General features: G+C 55.1%; 2 protein-coding genes across 3 annotated transcripts; both read right to left on the reverse strand.

The window, feature by feature from the left end:
* Positions 1–75: 75 nt before the first annotated feature.
* On the reverse strand, positions 76–2,716 carry HIPK4 (homeodomain interacting protein kinase 4). The gene is made up of 4 exons (XM_043990955.1): positions 2,252–2,716; positions 1,536–1,892; positions 562–1,422; positions 76–270 (listed from the first exon to the last, which is right to left on the reverse strand). Exons 1-4 carry the CDS (start codon positions 2,714–2,716, stop codon positions 76–78), a joined length of 1,878 nt encoding a protein of 625 aa, XP_043846890.1.
* A 1,631-nt stretch (positions 2,717–4,347) lies between these two features.
* PRX (periaxin) lies at positions 4,348–17,813 on the reverse strand. 2 transcript variants are annotated; one of them, XM_043995712.1, is made up of 6 exons: positions 17,763–17,813; positions 17,508–17,603; positions 16,400–16,528; positions 15,974–16,130; positions 9,721–9,917; positions 4,348–8,957 (listed from the first exon to the last, which is right to left on the reverse strand). In XM_043995712.1, exons 3-6 carry the CDS (start codon positions 16,424–16,426, stop codon positions 4,494–4,496), a joined length of 4,845 nt encoding a protein of 1,614 aa, XP_043851647.1. In that variant the 5' UTR covers positions 16,427–16,528; positions 17,508–17,603; positions 17,763–17,813; the 3' UTR covers positions 4,348–4,493. The 2 variants fall into 2 exon arrangements, with proteins under 2 accessions (XP_043851647.1, XP_043851648.1); XM_043995713.1 differs by lacking the exon at positions 17,508–17,603.
* Between the last annotated feature and the right edge of the window lie 562 nt (positions 17,814–18,375).

Here is an 18,375-nt window from a genome sequence, read left to right on the forward strand (position 1 = left end):
CTCAGGGCGAGGGACGAGTCAAATGAAGCAGGCACCGGGTCGTGGCTGGCACGGCCCAGGGAAGGGGGGTGTCCATCAGTGATGCCCGCCGACATGCTGGAGGAAGCCAGTGACCCGGGGAGGCCCATGGGGGTGGGGGTGGCGGGGTGGGGGGGCCTGACCCCGGGCCCCCCCGCCGCCCTCCAAGCTCCAGTCCGGGTCACTTAGCCACTCCCCCGGGCAGGGGGGCAGGGGGGGTGCACCGGCGTCGTACAGCTCCGGGCCAGTCCTCTGCAGAGACAGGAGGGATACTGGAGGCCCCTCAACATCCTCTCATCCGCCTCCCCTCATGTGGGCCCTGGATCCAATGGCTGAGCCTGTCCCTGCCCACTGGACACTTGGCGCCAATGGTAGCCGTGTCCTTCCCCTCCTGCCTCCCTCTTTTTCCCCAGTCACCCCTGCCCACATCACCTCTCCCAAGGGTCCCACCAGGCCCCCATCCCTCTCCTTGGACCATCCCCCTCCCCTTACCCACCCACCCTGTGAGGCCCTCACTAGGTACCCTCCCCCAGTCCCCAGTACCTCAGCGGCTAGCGTCAGCTCCTTGGCCCCTGGCCGCTCGTCAGGCCCATCCCCATCTAGCTGCGGGACAGCTGGGGGGTCCGCGGAAGCCCCACGCCTCTCTCCCTCCTCCCAGCCGCCGCCCCGGCCAGGCCCACCCTCATCGGGCGAGGCTTGGCCCAGCCGGATGAGGTTGCCAAAGTTAGGGTCGGACTTGGAGCCGGCAGGGTGCTTGCGGGACTTGTGCCGCCCAGTGAGACGACTGCCGTAGAAGGCTAGGATGGGCTCGGGTCCGGGCTCGCGGCCCCGCCGGCTGACCCCCTTGGGCAGCACCAGGGTATCGGTGGTTGGCTCGGTGCCACCGTAGGCCCCGGCCCGGCCTTCCCCCCACAGCCTTCCAGGCTCCTGCAGGCTCAGGTCATCCAGCTGATCAATGGCCCTCTGCACACCGGGAGCCTTCTCCTCCCGGTAGTAAGTGCCACCACCGCCACCGCCACCGCCACCACCACCGCCACCACCCTCCTCCTCCTCAGCCAGGCGGTAGTAGGGTGGCCCGTCATCCGTGGGGGCCCTCCCCTCGAGCTGCAGCGAGAGGCGGCAGCCACGCAGGGACAGCTGGTAGTAGCGGGTGCTCTCATGGGCACTGCGCAGCTGCTGCATGGACACAAAGGGATGGCGCAGGGCAGCGCTCGGGCTGATTCGCTCGTGGGACTCCCAGGTCAACATCCGCTTGATAAGCTCCACCATGCTCTTGAGGTCCGCGTACTCTGCCAGCGTCTCTCGGTCCGGAAACGCCAGCTTGCCCGCGGCCCCGCCACCATTCACGGTCTCAATCTGATCCAGAGACTTGAGCATGTATTTACGCCGCTCCAGGGGGCGGACCTGGTGGTCAGGAACCAGTCAGGGCTTGAGGCCAGGCTCTGCCCACAGGAGTTCAGGCCGGCCGGCCTGGAGGGGGCCGCTGTGCCCAGACCCATGCAGGCCAGCCCTCTTACCTTGGTCTCTGCCAGATAGTCGGCCGAAGACTTCAGCTGCCAAGGGTTGGAGGCCTCTGGATGGGGGTTCCGTTTGAAGAAATGATGGGCCTTCCGGGCAGCATGAAGGAGGTGGGCCTTGGGCAAGCCCTGGGTCTCGCAGATGTAGCGGATCTGGTCGTATTCATTGTTGCCCGGGTAGAGAGGCCAGCCCAGGTGAAGCTCGGCCATCACGCATCCCAGTGACCAGACGTCCACCTTCTCGCAGAAGGGCAGTCCCAGGAGTATCTCTGGAGCCCGGTAAAAACGGGACTGGATATAGGGTTCTTTGACATAACGCACCTCACTGAAGATGCTGGCGGAGCCAAAGTCAATCACCTGCAAGCACATCCCAGCCCCCTCAGCTGGGAGCAGGCCTCCCACCTGGAGGCCCCCCACTGAACCCTCTTTCTAATGGGACAAGATCAGGAGGCAGGATTGGGGTGGGTGTTAGGATGGAGGGGATGGGAAAGATGACAGGAACTGGGGATGGCACAGTAGATGAGGATGGGAGGAGGGCCGGGGAGGGGACTCAGAAACAGGGGCTTCCCCACAGGTGTGCTAGGGGCTTGGGCCTTGGGTACCGGAAGACGGAGCAGGTTTGGGGGTGTCCTTAGAGTAGCGAGGGGGCTGTGGGAAGAGAGGATTCCCCTCCGCCCCCAACCCCGCCCCTCTTTTCTGGACTCCCGTCCCCAAACCTTGACCCTGAAGGGACACCGGGTCTGGTCAACCAGCATGATGTTCTCCGGTTTGAGGTCCGCATGGATAATGGCTAGTTCCTTGAGCCGGGCCAGGGCCCGGAGCACCTGCAAGGTCACCGTGCGGATATGGCGGGCCGCCAGGGGTGCAAAATTGTTCTCCTTTTGGAACTCAAAAAGGTTCTGCTCCAGCAGCTCAAAGACCAGGTAAAACTTGAGGGCGTCATGGAAGAACTCCAAGAAGCGAATGATGTGGGCCTCGTCAGGGTCCAGGCCCCTCATGCAGCGAAGGAGCTTCAGCTCGTTCTTGATGATACGATTGCGGTACGCATCGTTCTTCAGGATCTTGATGGCCACCATCTCACCCGTGCTCCGTCGCCAGCCCTTGGCCACCTCACCAAAGGTCCCCTTACCTAGGACCTCGATGATGTCATAGCAGTCGGTTTCAGACTGGATGGTGGCCATGGCCCGACCACTGCCCTCGACCCTCCTCCGCCGAGGGCGCCCACCCCGCCGCCGGCCCCGGGGCCCGAGCGGGGGAAAGAGAACCGCACTCGTGCCGCCCAGGGACAGCGCCCTCTCCGCCGCCCCGCCCCCCCCCCTCTCTGGAGTGCGAAACTGCTGGGGCCTTCGCCCCTCCCCCCCACCCCGGGCTCGGGATGAGCCCCCCCCCGGACCCCGATCGGTTCCGGGGTTGCTGAGCGGGATGGGTTCTGTTGTCGGAGACCCTCCTCTGGACCCTGATGCAGAATGGACTGTCGTGTTCCAAGAAAGGCCTCTCCCCTCCCCCGATGGATGGCAGAACCCAGGGTGGGCAGTGGGCAGTGCCTGAAGGCTCGGGGCACTTTGCCTTCCTCTGGATGGTAGAACCTGGTGATGGGAATCCGTTTCCCCTCCCCATTTGAAGAAGTCACCATTGGGAAGGTGTCCCTGCTAAACCCAGGCCTAGAATTCTCTCCTCATGTGGGTGGTGACTCTTAGAGCGAGGGATGCGGCCGAGGGACTCCTTAGATAAAGGTTGGAATAGCTGCCCGCCGAGGTCTCCTCCATCTCTGAGATTTTGTGATTCATGTGGTCCACCTTGAACTAGGCCTCAGTTTCCCTTCCTGAGAGGAGGGGTTGGGGGAAGAGGGAACCGAACCCTCTCCTAGTGCAGTGCTGCCCTTGGCCACAAATGCTGAGGCTTAGATGGAGAAGATAGGCCCTCCAGGCCTCCTGCCTCCCCTCTGGGCGCTACCAGCCCAGGCCAACTGGTTGGACCAGAACACCAGGAAAGGAGGTTCCCGGAGCGTGGTCCCTGCTGAGCCAGCTCTGCCATCTGTCCCTGCCCTGCCCCACCCCACCCCACCATACCAACTGAGCTCCCCCTGCCCCCTGCCTTACAATGCCTCAGCCCCGCCCTGCCCTGCCCTGCCCCACCAGTCACTGGGCATGCATATGTATGCACTCCGGCCCAAACACCCAACCCCCAGAGGCCCCCTTTCTCGCCTCTCAGCAGGACCCCTCCCCATATTCCACTCGGTGTCCTCCACCCCCTCTTAGCCACCTGACATTTCTGTCCCATGTTGTTGCCCAGAGTTGGGCCAGAGGGCCCATTCTCTCTGCCGCTCTTGTCCCAACAGGCCCCCTATTCACCTGGACTGATGATTTCTTACCCCGGGGCTGCAGCTCTGTCTTTCCTCCCTCCCACCAAGGGACCAAGGGGTCCCTGACAGCAGGCAACTCAGTCCTTCTTGCTTCTAGGAGAAAGCCAGCTCCAGGGCTTCCATCCGTAGGGAAGTCAGTGTCTCTCCTTGTTTCTCCATTACATGGTCCCCCGCTCCCTGGGCTCCCTGGGGCCAGGGACCATCAATTGGGTCAGAGATGCCCCCAGTTCGGGGTGTTCATCTGCCGTCCAGAGTCCTGGCAGGCCAACCACAACATTCCCAGCCAACCCCTGGTCTTTCCTAGGACCTTCTTAGCCAAAGTGAAGAAAGGGTACCCACTGAGCCCCAAACCAATGGCCCCGGTTTTCTTGCTAGAGGCGACCAGACAACGTGGCAGACTCAGGGTTACTTTATTCATACCAGTTGGCATCTTACACAGATGTTTCCCCCAAGAAGCATGTGACCTGAGTGGCAACTGGTGCCCAGTGGTCCCTGGGCTGCCCCCACCTCTCAGGCCCATAGGGTTAGTGCTAGTATCCAATACACAGAATCATAGGGGGAGAAGAGGGAAGATGTGGCTGTCTCCCCAGCCAGGCTTAGATGGCTGCCGTTTGGGTCCCCTCCATCTTGGTGGTGTCTGGAGGGCTTGGCTCACCATCAGTTTCTGTCTCAGAGAAGCCCACCTTAGGCAGCCGGACCCTGAATGTTCCCTCCTCCTCCCCCTCACTTGGGGCTCCCTTGGCCACCCCCTGTGCCTTGGGGCTCAGTGACACCTTGGGGAAGTGGAATTTGGGGGACTTCTCTCCGGGGGACCTCTGGGATCCCTCAGTCCCAGCAGGTTCTCCTTCCTCTTTAGAGCGGCTAGAGAAGGGGGAGCGGAAACGAGTGGCCCGCAGGGCAGCAAAGGGGCCAAGATCCACCCCCACAGGGCCCCGGCTCAACTCGGGGTCCTGTTCTGGACTTTTGTAGGGGGAAGCAAGTTCCACTTGGGGCAGGCACACTCGGCCGAGGCGGCCTGTGGATGCCCCGTTGTGCAGGGCTGTGGCGGCTCCCACCTCCTCCCCTGGGGAGCTGGCCCCGTTGGTGCTGGGAGCTTCACCCTTGGCAAAGCCCACTTTAGGCAGTCTTAGCTTGGGACTCCGGAGCCGGCCGCCAGCCTCCCCACCCCCTTCTCCGGAAGCACCCCAAGACAAGAGGAGGGTAGGTTTTCCTGACCCAGGGGAGACTTTTGCCTCTCCCTCCCCAGAGACGGCAGCATCGCCTCTGCCTTCCCCCTTGGTCAATTTCTTTCCCTTGGCTTTATCCCCATCATCCCCCTCTTCTTTCCCCAGCAAGAGCCCAAATCGAGGCAGTTTGATTTTGGGCCTGCGCCCCGCCTCTCCTTCCAGCCCATCCCCAGCCACTTGGTATTCTGCATGGCTGCCCATGGGGGGTGGGGACAGTTCCACCTCAGGCATCCAGGAGCGTTGCTTGCCCCCTTCTGGGGATGTGCCCACCTGTGCAGCCCCGGGCTCCACCGTGAAGCCCACATCTGGAAGGGAGAGGTGGAAGGTATGTTCAAGGGCTGCTCCAGGTGGGCCCAGAGACTGCCCAGCACCCTCCCCAGTGCCTTTGAAGGTGGGCATCTTCAACCGGAATCCCCCCTCTCCCGTGCCTTCGGCCACTGCCTGCCCCTCGCCCCCCACCAGGGCATCCTTGGTCCCTTCTGCTTTGTTCCTGAGCCCCGTGTCTAGCTCCAGCTGGGGCACAGCCACAGCAGGCATCTTGAACACCCCCTCTCCCACAAGCATCTCCCCTCCCTCTGCTTGGGCCCCAGGGAGAGAAAGGTCCACCTGGGGCAGCTGTACCCGGAAGACAGCACTACCCTCTGTTGCCATAACCCTTCCTTCCTGATACCTCTGGGAAGCTCTGACTTCAGTCCCTGTCCCTTCTCCAACCCCCCCAAAACCAGTGAGTTCGACCTGGGGCACTGTGATGCCCAACGTGGGCACCGCCATCTCTCCCTTGTAGCCCCTGCCATCCTTCCCAGAGACCTCCATGCCCACCTGCTCTGCCCCGCTTGCCAGCCCAGGCACTGAGATCTGAAGCACTGGCAGCTTGACCTCTTCCCTCACCATCTTCACCTCCCCTCTCTCCCCTTCCTGTGTCACCAATGTTGGCAGCTCCACTTGGGGTATTCTCAAGGCAGCATGCCCCACAAGCAGTTTTTCCTCAGGGCCACCCTGGTCCCCATCTTCCACCTCCCTTCCTCGTGCCAACCCAAAGGAGGGTATCTTAAGCTTGGGCATCTTTACTTTAGCCTCCCACCCCCGGCCTTTGCCTTCTGCTTCCCCCTCCCCCAGCACCATCTCGCCGACCTCCACATCCTTGCCCTTGGCCCCAAACCTGGGCAAAGCAAACTTGGGGCCCTTGAGCTTGACGTCAGGCAGCTGTCCGGGAACCTCCACCTTGCCTGTGGGCAACTGGACATCCAGGCTAAGCTGGGGGACAGAGACACCCAGAGCAGACAGCAGAGGGGCCTCCCCAGGTGCCTTGGTTTCAGCCTCGACACCTGTCCGCACCTTAGGGAAGGTGATGCCAAACTTGGATGTTTTCAGCTTAGCCCCTTCCCCTTCCCCCTTTCCCGCCTTGGGGCCTGAAAGCCCAAACTTAGGCAGGGAAAACTTTGGAGATTTGAGTTTGGGCTCAGACACTTCCAACTTCCCCTCCACCTCGCCTTCAGGAAGTTTGGGGGCAACTATCTCAACAGCAGGCAGTACCAGGCTGGGCATCTTGAACCCTGCCTCCTGCACCTGCACTGTGCCGAGAGAGATCCCAGAAGGCTCTGCTGGGAGCTTAGATGTGGGGGCAGCTCCTTTTGGGGGTCCTGCCTCCCCTGTAGGGGCCCCTTGGAGCCCAGCCCCAGGCAGCTCCAACTCCACTGAAGGCAGTGTAACAGACGGGAAGCTGAGCCGGGCCTCTGGCCCCTTGGCCACTGGCTCAAGGCTGGGCAATGAGACTTCAGGGCTCACCAGCCCAACCTTGGCCCGTGGAGGAGATGCCACCCGTCCCAGCTTTGGTATGGACATCTTGGGTAATTTGAAGCCAAAATCCAGTCCCTCTGCTCGCTCCACCCCATGTGTGGCCATGGCTTCTTGAGGAAGCTGCACATCTGGAGCTTTGGGCAACTTCATCTCAGGCATCTTAGGGAGGTGCATTTCTGGCATCTTGGGCATTTGCATCTCTGGCACCTTTGGGAGCTGCACATCTGGAAGGTGCACCTCTGGGATAGACATGTCTGGGACCTTGGGTAGTTTCATCTCTGGCATCTTCATCTCTGGCACTTTTGGGAGCTGCACATCTGGAAGGTGCACCTCTGGGATAGACATGTCTGGGACCTTGGGTAGTTTCATCTCTGGCATCTTCATCTCTGGCACCTTCGGGAGCTGCACATCTGGAAGGTGCACCTCTGGGATAGACATGTCTGGGACCTTGGGTAGTTTCATCTCTGGCATCTTCATCTCTGGCACTTTCGGGAGCTGCACATCTGGAAGGTGCACCTCTGGAATGGAAACTTCTGGGCCTTTGGGCAGTTTCATCTCTGGTACTTTGGGAAGCTGCACATCTGGAAGGTGCACCTCTGGGATAGACATGTCTGGGACCTTGGGTAGTTTCATCTCTGGCATCTTCATCTCTGGCACTTTGGGGAGCTGCACATCTGGAAGGTGCACCTCTGGGATAGACATGTCTGGGACCTTGGGTAGTTTCATCTCTGGCACTTTTGGGAGCTGCACATCTGGAAGGTGCACCTCTGGGATAGACATGTCTGGGACCTTGGGTAGTTTCATCTCTGGTATCTTCATCTCAGGCACCTTCGGGAGCTGCACATCTGGAAGGTGCACCTCTGGGATAGACATGTCTGGGACCTTGGGTAGTTTCATCTCTGGCATCTTCATCTCTGGCACCTTCGGGAGCTGCACATCTGGAAGGTGCACCTCTGGAATGGAAACTTCTGGGCCTTTGGGCAGTTTCATCTCTGGTACTTTGGGAAGCTGCACATCTGGCCCCTTTGGCAACTTTACCTCAGGAACTTTTGGCAATTTCACCTCTGGGCCCTTGGGCAGCTTTGCCTCAGCCCCAGACACCCCAATGCCAAAGGAAGGCATCTTGATTGTGGGCAGTTTCAACTTGCCCTCCATGGTGGGTTCAGGCGCAGCCGGCCGAGACTCCAGCAGGGAGAGCCCAAAAGTGGGCATCCGCAGCTTGGGCCCCTTGACCCTGGCCTCAGGACTGGCCTTTATTACTTTGCCAGCCTTCCCCTCACCCTCAAGCCCTATCCCTTCCTTCCCTCGAGCACCAAAGCGGGGAAAGGTGAGCCAGGGCACCTTTAAAGCGACCTCAGGCCCTTCTCCCCGGACTTCCTCCCGGACTTCAGCCTTGGCTCCGGGCAGAGCCAGGTCCACTTCCATGGATGGCACAGACACATCTAAGGTAGGTGCTGCCAAGGCCCCACCTTCTCTGGCCTCTAGGCAAGGCAGTTTGGTGAGAGTGGGTAGCTCCACCTGGGGTACCTGGATCCCCGCTGTGGTCACCTCAGGCACAGGAACTGCTGGAGCTGTAAGGCCAAATGTGGGCAGATGGAGACTAAAGCCAGTTCCTGAAGGCTCTGGAGCTTCAGTGGCCACCTCAGCACCTGCCCTCTGAGGCCCAACCAGTTCTAGCTGGGGGGTCACCAAACGGGCACTAAGGGATGGCTCCTCTCCAGCCAGGGCACCCTCCACCTTGGCCTTCCTGCTCCCCAGGAAGGGGATGGTGGCTAGGTGGGACACCTGGGCTGCCGGCTCAGCGGTTGGAACGGGACCAGCCACTTCCCTCACCCGAAGCCGGGGGAGACGTAAGCGTCGGCGGGCAGGGGCGGGCAGCACAGGACCTGGTGCCACCTCAGCCTTTGCCCGTCGCAGCCTTGAAAACTTGGGGAAGGAGAATTCAACATCAACAGGGGTCAGGTCTGAGGGGATTCCCGGGGCCCCAGACACAGCTAGGACCTTCTTCCTCTTCACTGGGGACAGGCTCTGGATGTTCTGAGGAGAGAGGAGAGAGGCGGGAGGCGGTGGAATAATAGGGGGTGCCAGTAGATTGGGGGGAGGCCGGGATGGGAAGAGGAAGAGCTGCCCTCAGCTGAGAAGCCCACTGGTCTTTGCTCCATCATGCCTTCCATCCTCTGGGTATTTCGAGTCCCCAGTTGCCAATACCTTGGAAGGAGTGGTTCTCAAAGCAGGCTCCAGGAGGCCCTGGGGGTCCCGGGTCAGAACGATTTGCTTAGTAATATTAGGACGTTTTCCTTTCTAATGTAGTAAATAAACAGAGATAACTCCCCGCTAAATAAAAGCTTCTGGGGAAGTCCCCTCTCATTTTGAAGAGTGTAAAGGGGACCTGAGACCAAAGAAGTGTGAGAACCGCTAGTGAGGGGAGGTTGGCCTTATCAGCTGGAGCTTGGATCGGCAGGTGATGCCAGATTGGGCAGCTAGAGGAGGTGCAGGGAAGGAGGCTAAGGACAGGAAAGTCCAGGAGGCGGAGCTGTGCCCGGGGCCTGCCATCGGGCACCATAGGATATGGAAGGACTTGAAGGAGGGGGCTTGGGCTGAGAATGGGCCTGGGACAGTAGGAGGGGTCTGGGGAAGGTTAACAGCTGTGTTAGTACCCATATGGCCAGACAGCTGGGCGAGCTCAGGGGGTGGAGCCGGGGGCAACAGGAGCGGCATGGGAGGTTCCCCGCAGGGTGCCTGGGGCCGAGTTTGGGGCTCCAGGGCCCTCCATGGCAGGGCCTGGGAGCAGCACGCGTACCAGCTTGGCCACCTTGGCCCGGGGGCCCTTGACCTCGTAGCCTGCCGCGGTGCCCGGGCGCAGTGCCAGGTCCCCGGTGGGCACTGTCCGCTTGAGGCAGAAGGAAACCTTATAGGGTTCTGCACACTGCAGCAAACGCAGGGCGTCTTCATACTTGAAGTTGTCGAAAAAGACCCGGGCACTGAGCAGCTGGTCCCCTGTGGGAGTCACAGAATCTCAGGGCTCAAAGGGACCAACAAAGCCATTCAGTCCAGCCCTTCCATATACAATAATCCCCTCTCATCCACCCTTGAAGTGACTGTTCAGCTCCTGCTTGAATATTTCCAGTGATGGAGAACTCACTACCTGCTGAGGCAGCCCATTTTCATTTCGGGATAGCTCTGAGGGATAGGAAATTGTCCTTTTCTTTTTTTTTGGTGGGGCAATGAGGGTTAAGTGACTTGCTCAGGGTCACACAACTCGTGTCAAGTGTCTGAGGCTAGATTTGAACTCAGGTCCTCCTGAATTCAGGGCCAGTGCTTTATCCACTGCGCCACCTAGCTGCCCCAGAAATTGTCCTTTTCAAGCTGAAATCTGCCTCCTGGGATTCCAGCTGCCAGGGTGTGCTCTGCACAGTAGGTTAGGGGGAAAGCACAGCTACAAGAAAAGTCTGGATGAGAGCACTCCCCCTCCCCATGCCAGTGGGCATATTATCATCTAGAGCCAAGAGAGATGCCCACATGTGTTGGAGGTGAGATTTGAACTCAGGTCTCCCTGGATTCAAGGCCAGGTCCACCCCAGGCTGCCTGTCACCTACAATATGAGCAAAATAGATTCTTGCCTATTGAAACTGAATTTTAGACACCAGGACCTCAGAGGTTCTTTAATCTGACCCCTCACTGAGCAGAAAACCTCTCTACAATGTCTTTGACAAGTCCACATGCATGGCCCACTCGGACACTTCCAGCAACGTGGCACTCACTCCCTCACTCCCAAAGGCATGCCATCCCACTTCTGGACAGTTCTCATGGTTAGAATGTTTTTCATTATACAGAGTTGGAATTCTCCCCCACTCCTCCTCCCTGCACCACATATACACATACCCACACACACATTGTTTCTGGTGGCATCCAATGGCAACTAACAGAATGAGGCAGACCTCTTCCCCCATGTGGCAACTGTTTAAATTCTTTAAAGACAGCCACCATGCCTTCGCAAAGTCTTTTCCTCTCCAGGTTAGACATCCCCACTTATTTCACCAATCCCCTCACCATCCAGGTGTCCCGCTTCTGGGTTTCAACCTCTCTCTTTTCATCCTAAAAGATGGGATATGGAGCTGGCACAAGGGTCCAAATGTTATATGACCAGGACAGAAGATAGACTGTCCCCCTCCCTTGATTCTGGCATTTTCTTCCTTCCTTCCTTCCTTCCTTTCTTCCTTCCTTCCTTCCTTCCTTCCTTCCTTCCTTCCTTCCTTCCTTCCTTCCTTCCTTCCTTCCTTCCTTCCTTCCTTCCTTCCTTCCTCCCTCCCTCCCTCCCTTCCTTTCTTTCTTCCTTCTTTCCATCCATCCTTTTTTCCTTCCTTCTTTCCTTTCCTCCCTCCCTTCCTCCCTTCCTTCCTTCCTTCTTTCCATCTTTCCATCCATCCATCCTTTTTTCCTTCCTTCCTTTGAAATTGGGGTTAAGTGGGGGCAGCTAGGTGGTGCAGTGGATAGAGCACCAGCCCTGGATTCAGGAGGACCTGAGTTCAAATCCGACCTCAGACACTTGACACTTACTAGCTGTGTGACCCTGGGCAAATCACTTAACCCCAAGTGCCTCACCAAAAAAAAAAAAAAGTAAAAAAAGAAAGAAAGAAAGAAAGAAATTGGGGTTAAGTGACTTTCCCAGGGTCACACAGCTAGTAGGCTGATTTGCACTCAGATCCTCTTGGCTCCAGGGCCACTACTCTATCTACTATGCCACCCAACTGCACCAATTGAAAATTTTCATTTTCAATGCAGCTTAAGATTTTATTAGGGAATAGGTAGGAGTTTTGTCCTAGAGGAGTAGATGGCGTCTAAGGGCACTGGCAGCCTCCCCGACTTTGCCTTGGACCAGTTGGGGATGACTTCCTCTTTTTGTTTTGTTTTTTAATCTTAAAAGTATTTTATTATTTTCCAGTGACATGTAAAAATAGTTTTCAACCTTTGTTTTCATAAGATTTTTAGTTCCAAATTTTTCTCCTTCCCTCCCTTCCCTCTCCCCTTCCCAAGACAGAAAGCTATCTGATATAGGTTATAGATGTACAATCACATTAAACATATATCTGCATTAGTCATGTTGTGAGAGAAGAATCAGAACAAAAGGGGAAAACTTCAAAAAACAAAAACAAAAAAGTAGAAACAGCATGGTTCAATCTGCATTCAGAATCCACAGTTGGATAACTTACTCCTTTTTTTTTTGTGGGACAATGAGGGTTAAGTGACTTGCCCAGGGTCACCCAACTAGCAAGTATCAAGTGTCTGAGGTCGGATTTTGAACTCAGATTCTCCTGAATCCAGGGCTGGTGCTTTATTCACTGCACCACCTAGCTGTCCCCCTGGATGACTTACTCTTCCATAGCCTCTGGTTCTAACCCTGATGTTTTGCTAAGCTCAATGCTGGCTAAACTATTTTAATAGCATCCTAAGAACACCAATCATAGACTATCCACTGTGAATGGGCCATTTAGTATCATCTAGCCTAACCAGCTAGGTGGTGCAGTGGATAGAGCACTGGCCCTGAAGTAAGGAGGACCTTAATTCAAATCTGACCTTAGACACTTACTAGCTGTGTGACCCTAGGCAAGCCACTTAACCCCAAATTGCCTTAAATATCCAGGGCCATCTCCAGTTGTCCTGATATATATCTTGCCTCTGGACCCAGATGGCTCTGGAGGATAGAGTGAGGTTGATGATTTTGCACTTAAATCCAATTCACAGCAAGTCATGACATCACCCCAATGTCATAGTCCTCTTCAAAAAATGAAGGACAGGGGCAGCTAGGTGGCGCAGTGGATAGAGCACCGGCCCTGGAGTCAGGAGGACCTGAGTTCAAATCCGGCCTCAGACACTTAACACTTACTAGCTGTGTGACCCTGGGCAAGTCACTTAACCCCAATTGCCTCACTAAAAACAAACCAAAACAAAACAAAAAAGGACAAACAACAACAGCCCAACCAGCATCCTCACTTTACAGTTGAGGAAACTGAGGCACTGGAGGCTTAAGTGGCATATAGGCTCATAGATTTAGAACTGGAATGGAATTTAGAAGCCTTCCTTTTATAGATGAGGAAACTGAGCCACATAGAGACTAAGTGACTTGTCCAGGGTCCTGAATCTAGTTCTTCTTGGCTCCAAGCATAGCACCCTGGTCCCTTCACCTTGACAGAGCCAGAATTCAAATCCTAGTCCTTGAACTCTGAACCAATGCTCTATTCATAATTCAAGCTCCGCCCCCAAAGCTATGCTGATGGCCCTATCTACCCTTACTCTCATTCCCTCACCTTGGTTTCCAGCTAAATGAGACAACTGGGACCCACCATGGCTTCCAACTATGTGTCTCTATTCAGGTGGTGCTGCCTCCCACCCCACTCCCACCCACTCACCTTCTCATATCTCATTTCTGCCTGTTGAAATCCTTCCATTCAATGCAACCTTCAGTGCCCAAGTTAAAGGCAATGTTGGGAAGACAGAGGACAAGGGGACCCAGAGCCTTCATTCCCAGCTCCAGTGATATCTCCTCTGAGAAGCCTTCGGTCAGCAGTTATTAAGTACCAACTACATGCTGAAAGCCACCCTTCAAAGCCAGAAAGACCCAGGTTCACCTTCCGCCTCTGAAACATATGAAACACACTGAGGCAGATGGAGGGGGGCGCAGAGTCAGGAAAACCTGAGTTCAATTCTCACCTCATACACTTACCAGCTGTGTGGCCTTGGGCAATTCACTTAGCCCTGTTTGCCTCAGTTTCCTCCTATGTAAAATGGGGATAATAATAGCACCTATGTCCCAGGTTGTCATAAGGATGAAATGAGATATTATTTGTAAGTCACTTAGTACAGTGCCTAGCACATAGTGGAGGGCCATATAAATGTTAGTTTTTGTTATACCAGCAAGGGGTCAAATCATTTAACCTTTCAGTGTTCTAGGTAACTAACTCTTTAAGACTATTAATGTGTGTGTGTATGGGGGGGCGGTGCTACAGATCTGAACCAGGAGTGGGGATTTCTTCATGGGGAACCTGAGTAGTTCTCAAACTTTGGTCTTAATTACTAATTAACACTCTTAATTACCCCCCAAGAGTTTTTATTTATATGCTAGATCTACTGATATTTATAGCATTGGAAATAAATATATCTCAGGGTTATTCTGAAAGGAGGGGTTTTAAAATTTTTTTCTTTTTCTTTTTTTTTTTGTGGGGCAACAAGGGTTAAGTGACTTGCCCAGGGTCACACAGCTAGTGAGTGTCAAGTGTCTGAGACCGGATTTGAACTCAGGTCCTCCTGAATCCAGGGCCAGTGCTTTATCCCCTGTGCCACCTGGCTGCCCCCTCTGAAAGGAGTTTTGACCTTGAGGACTCATGAAAGGGTCCCAGAGACCCCTAGGGTCCCCAAACTGCTGTCTGATACCACTAAAAGCGCAGGGCCATTTCCTGCTGCTTCTTGCTATGTGCCAGACACTTTGTAATGCTCTAGCTAAGGTGAGATACCACTTACCCTCAAGTAGATTCCATTCTATGTTCCACCACTCTCTACCAATAATCTTGCCCAAATGTTCCCTAGCACTTTACCTGAATCCCTCCTTTGCACTTACTTTGTACTCTTGTGTCCTAATTATTGCGGGATATTTCTCTCCTCCCCATTAAATTGCAAACTCTCCTAAGGAGTAACTAGTGCTGAGGCTAGAGCTGTTTTGCCCCCAGGGCACCAACCTCCCCTCTTCTGGGGTGGGATCTATATCCCTCCACCTCACCCCAACCTCTCCATTCAGGCAAGCAGTCAATAAAAATTTAATAAATGCTTCCTTAGTGCCAGACACTAGACAGTCCCTGCCTTCAAGGAGTTCAATGGGGAAACAATCATGTTCAAATAAGCCACAGACAGGAGCGATTGGAAATTATCAACCAAAAAAAAAAAAAAAGAAAAGAAAAGAAAAAGAAAAACAAATCGGGGCGGCTAGGTGGCACAGTGGATAGAGAGTGGAGTCAGGAGGACCTGAGTTCAAATCTGGCCTCAGACACATAACACTTACTAGCTGTGTGACCCTGGGCAAGTCACTTAACTCCAATTGCCTTACAAAAAAAAAAAACGAAAAGAAAGAAAAAAGAAAAAAGGAAATTATTAGCCTCCCTAAGGAAGACACCAGAATTTGGAGGGGTCCAGAAATGCTTCCTGCAGGAGTTGGGCTTTCAGCTGAGACTTGAAGGAAGCCAGTGCAGAGTACATAGAGTACATCCAGTCCTGCCTATGACACTAGTCGTGTATCCCTAGACAGGTCACAGCACTTCTCTTGCCTCAGTTTCCCCATTTGTAAAGTGAGGGAGTTGGGCTGCCTGGCCTCTAAGGTCCATTCCAGCTCTAAGTTGGTAATCCTGTGACCTGCTAGCCTCAGACACTTCCTGGATGTGTGACCCTGGGGAAATCATCCCTCCCTGTTTGCCTCAGTTTCCTCATCTGTCAAATGAGCTGGAGAAGGAAATGGCAGAAACCACTCCAGTATCTCTGTCAGAAAACAAAACAAAACAAAAACAAAAAGCCCCAAAGCAAAACAAAACAACCAGCAACTACCCAAATGGGGTCACGGAGACTCAAACACTACTGGGAAAGGACTAACCAGCAAGAACATGATGCTCTGCCCCCTCCCCTCTTCCTGCACCCACCCCTGATTGCCTGGGAAGATGCATCACCCCAACTGCATTTTCCCAGCTGTTCTGAGGTACTGACTTAGGGTTTTAGTTTGGTCTGACTTTATCAGTCTTGTTCTGCATAGCCGTGGGCATTGCCTCATAGAATCTAGCACAAGAAAAGACTGTTTAGTTCAACTCCCTCCTTTTACAGATGGAGAAGCTGAGGAAAGAGAGATCAAGTAGCTGGACCAAAGGGGAGGTCTAAGCCAGAATCTCTGACTTCACACCACCATAGTTCAGCTACAATCACCACTACTCCAATGTTGACCTGGAAGGGTTCTTCAGTATGGAAGTTTTACCCTCCCAGCCTCAACTGACCATCCCCTGTGCCTCCTAGGTCCCACATACCTTCCTGCAAACTAAGGGTCTTGGCCGCTGGTGAGTCTTTGAGCAGTTCCTTGATGAAGATTCCTTCCTTGCCCCCACCGGCCACGTTGAAGCCACTGACCCCTGTTTCAGCCTCGGTCTCCACGATGATCTCAACCAGCTCTGACTTTCTGAGCTCCTGGGGAGAGAGGAGGGCTTTAGTGGGGGGTAGGTGGGCAGGAAGGCCTTGCAATCTTCTCAGCTCACCGGGAGAAGAGGAAAGAAAGACACATCAGAACCTTAGGCTCCCGGCCAGAGGCTCTGTCCATGGGCTCCCTGTGGCCCATTGGCTAGTCCAGGCTCCCCTGGCTATCTTGGCCTCCCAGGAGCCAGCCCTGGGCCCCCCGGGGCAATCCTCCACCTAAAATGCTGCTCCCCTGCCTCACCACTACTGCTACAAAGCCATACCTCAGCGCTCCGACTTCTGGCCTCCATGGTGTCTCCAGAGGTTGAGGCCAGAGCCCCGGATGCAGCCTGCCTCTCTCCTTTCTTCTGTAAAACTTGCTTCAGCTCTGCATGGAGCAGAAGCTTCTGGGCCTGCAGTGGGGAGGACACAGAGGCGCCCTGAGAATGAGGAAGATGTGTCTTATAAGAAGGAAAATAGAAGGCAGGCAGGAGGGAGGATGTGTCTCATAAGAAAGAAGGGGACGACGGGGCGGGGGGGGGGGTAGCTAGGTGGCGCAGTGGATAGAGCACAGGCCCTGGATTCAGGAGGACCTGAGTTCAAATCTGGCCTCAGACACTTAATGCTTACTAGCTGTGTGACCCTGGGCAAGTCACTTAACCCCCATTGCCTCACACCAAAAAAACCCAAACAAACAAAAAAAGAAAAGAAAAAGAAAGAAGGGGACCAGAGAATAGGAGGTAGGCAAAGACCTGGGAAAACATCCCCATTTCACCAGAGATAACAGCACTGCAGGGTTCAGAGCAGGATGGAACCTTAGACAGTATCTAGGACAAACCCTTCGTGTAGCAGAGCAGGAAACGGGAGGGCCAGAGGAGTCCAGTGATTGGGCCAAGATCACACAGCACTCGGGACAAGAAGAAATCAAGCCCAGCCTTCTGACTCCAAGTCCTTTAGGAATGACTGAGCCAGCTCTCAGGCCTGGGGCTTCCCGAAAGAACAATGGTTTGTAGGTAGGAGAGACTTGGATTTAAAGTGGTCCCCAGTGCTTCCCTCCCCTCCTCAATCCTAAAGCTTTTGACGTTGGAAAAGTCACTTGACATTTCCCAGTCTCGGTAACCTCATCAGTAAAACAGGGTTACTACTACAGGGTTACTAGTACAAGGTGTGCTACCCCTCCCTGCCCAGGGTTGTTACAGATGAAGAAACTGAGGCAAAGGGAAAGGAGGTGACTTGCTCAAGGTGAGGGGAGAGTCCAACCCAGGGCACCACCTCCCCTGCCTCCCATGGATTGATCCATGGGGGGGCTGGGGCATCGTTGGGTGGGAGTCCAGGGGAGAGGACTGAGGATTCAGAGCCACTCCTTCCCCCCTCCCCCATAGCGATCCTCACCGCCCTCTCAGCACAATGCCCAGCTCCCAGGGGGCGCTGAGCCCAGGGCACTTGAGGGTTCTCTGCTGCTTTCCCCTTGTCTTCTTGAACACCTGCCTGTGGGGAGGAAGAAGGCAGTGACTGAAGAAGAGCAAGCAGAGCAAGCAGTCAACTAATAAGCATTTAAGTGCCTCCTAAGACACAGGAGAAACTGCCTGCCCTCAGGGAGTTGACATTCCATTGACTGAGCAATGTCCAGGGTCCTGTGCTACTCACCTCAGCGCCAACTCCTACCCTGGAAATGCTCTTGGTCTGAGGCTGCCTGGGGGACCCTGGAGGGAGAGAGGGTGATGAGGAGGTGGTCTGGCTGTAGCCTGCAGGATCTTAGAATCTCACTGGGAGCACCCATCAAGTTCTCATTGTATAGAGTAGGAATCAGAGAGGGAAGGATATTCGCCTAGAATCACACAGCCACTTGTGGGGGTAGAAATGGGACCAGAGCAGACTCCATCTTGGGCTTTTCCCGATCTTTCCAGCTGACTCCCCCCCGCCCCCATGAGGTAGAAATTGGGACACACAGAGATGGAGAGACAGGTAAAGATGGAGAGAGGGGAAGAGATAGAGAACGGGGTTGGGGACTGTGTAGAGAGAGGGAGACTGTAGATGCTGCCCAACACCCACAAAATAGCAGTTGAAGCCTAGCTCTGCTTGACTCCAGAGGACAAGACTAGTAGGAGGCACCAAGCACATCACAGGTCTGAGCCAGAAGGGCCCTCAGACACCAGGTAGTCCAACCCCTTTTTATAGATGTGGAAATAGGCTGAGAAGATAAAGCACCTTGCCCAAGGTCACACAGGTAGTAAGTATCAGAATTAGGAAGATTTGAGCC

This window comes from Dromiciops gliroides, chromosome 3 (assembly GCF_019393635.1).
Source record: "Dromiciops gliroides isolate mDroGli1 chromosome 3, mDroGli1.pri, whole genome shotgun sequence".
NCBI lineage: Eukaryota > Metazoa > Chordata > Mammalia > Microbiotheria > Microbiotheriidae > Dromiciops > Dromiciops gliroides.

Coding starts and splice junctions, on each gene's coding strand:
- HIPK4 (XM_043990955.1), bottom strand. CDS start 2,716: ATGGCCACCATCCAGTCTGAAACCGACTGCTATGACATCATCGAGGTC. Junction 1,423..1,535: donor ACTATCTGGCAGAGACCAAG/GTAAGAGGGCTG, acceptor CCTGACCACCAG/GTCCGCCCCCTGGAGCGGCG. Junction 271..561: donor AGCTGACGCTAGCCGCTGAG/GTACTGGGGACT, acceptor CTGTCTCTGCAG/AGGACTGGCCCGGAGCTGTA.
- PRX (XM_043995713.1), bottom strand. CDS start 16,426: ATGGAGGCCAGAAGTCGGAGCGCTGAG. Junction 16,131..16,399: donor CCAGAAGTCGGAGCGCTGAG/GTATGGCTTTGT, acceptor CTCTCTCCCCAG/GAGCTCAGAAAGTCAGAGCT. Junction 8,958..9,720: donor GGGCCAAGGTGGCCAAGCTG/GTACGCGTGCTG, acceptor CTCTCTCCTCAG/AACATCCAGAGCCTGTCCCC.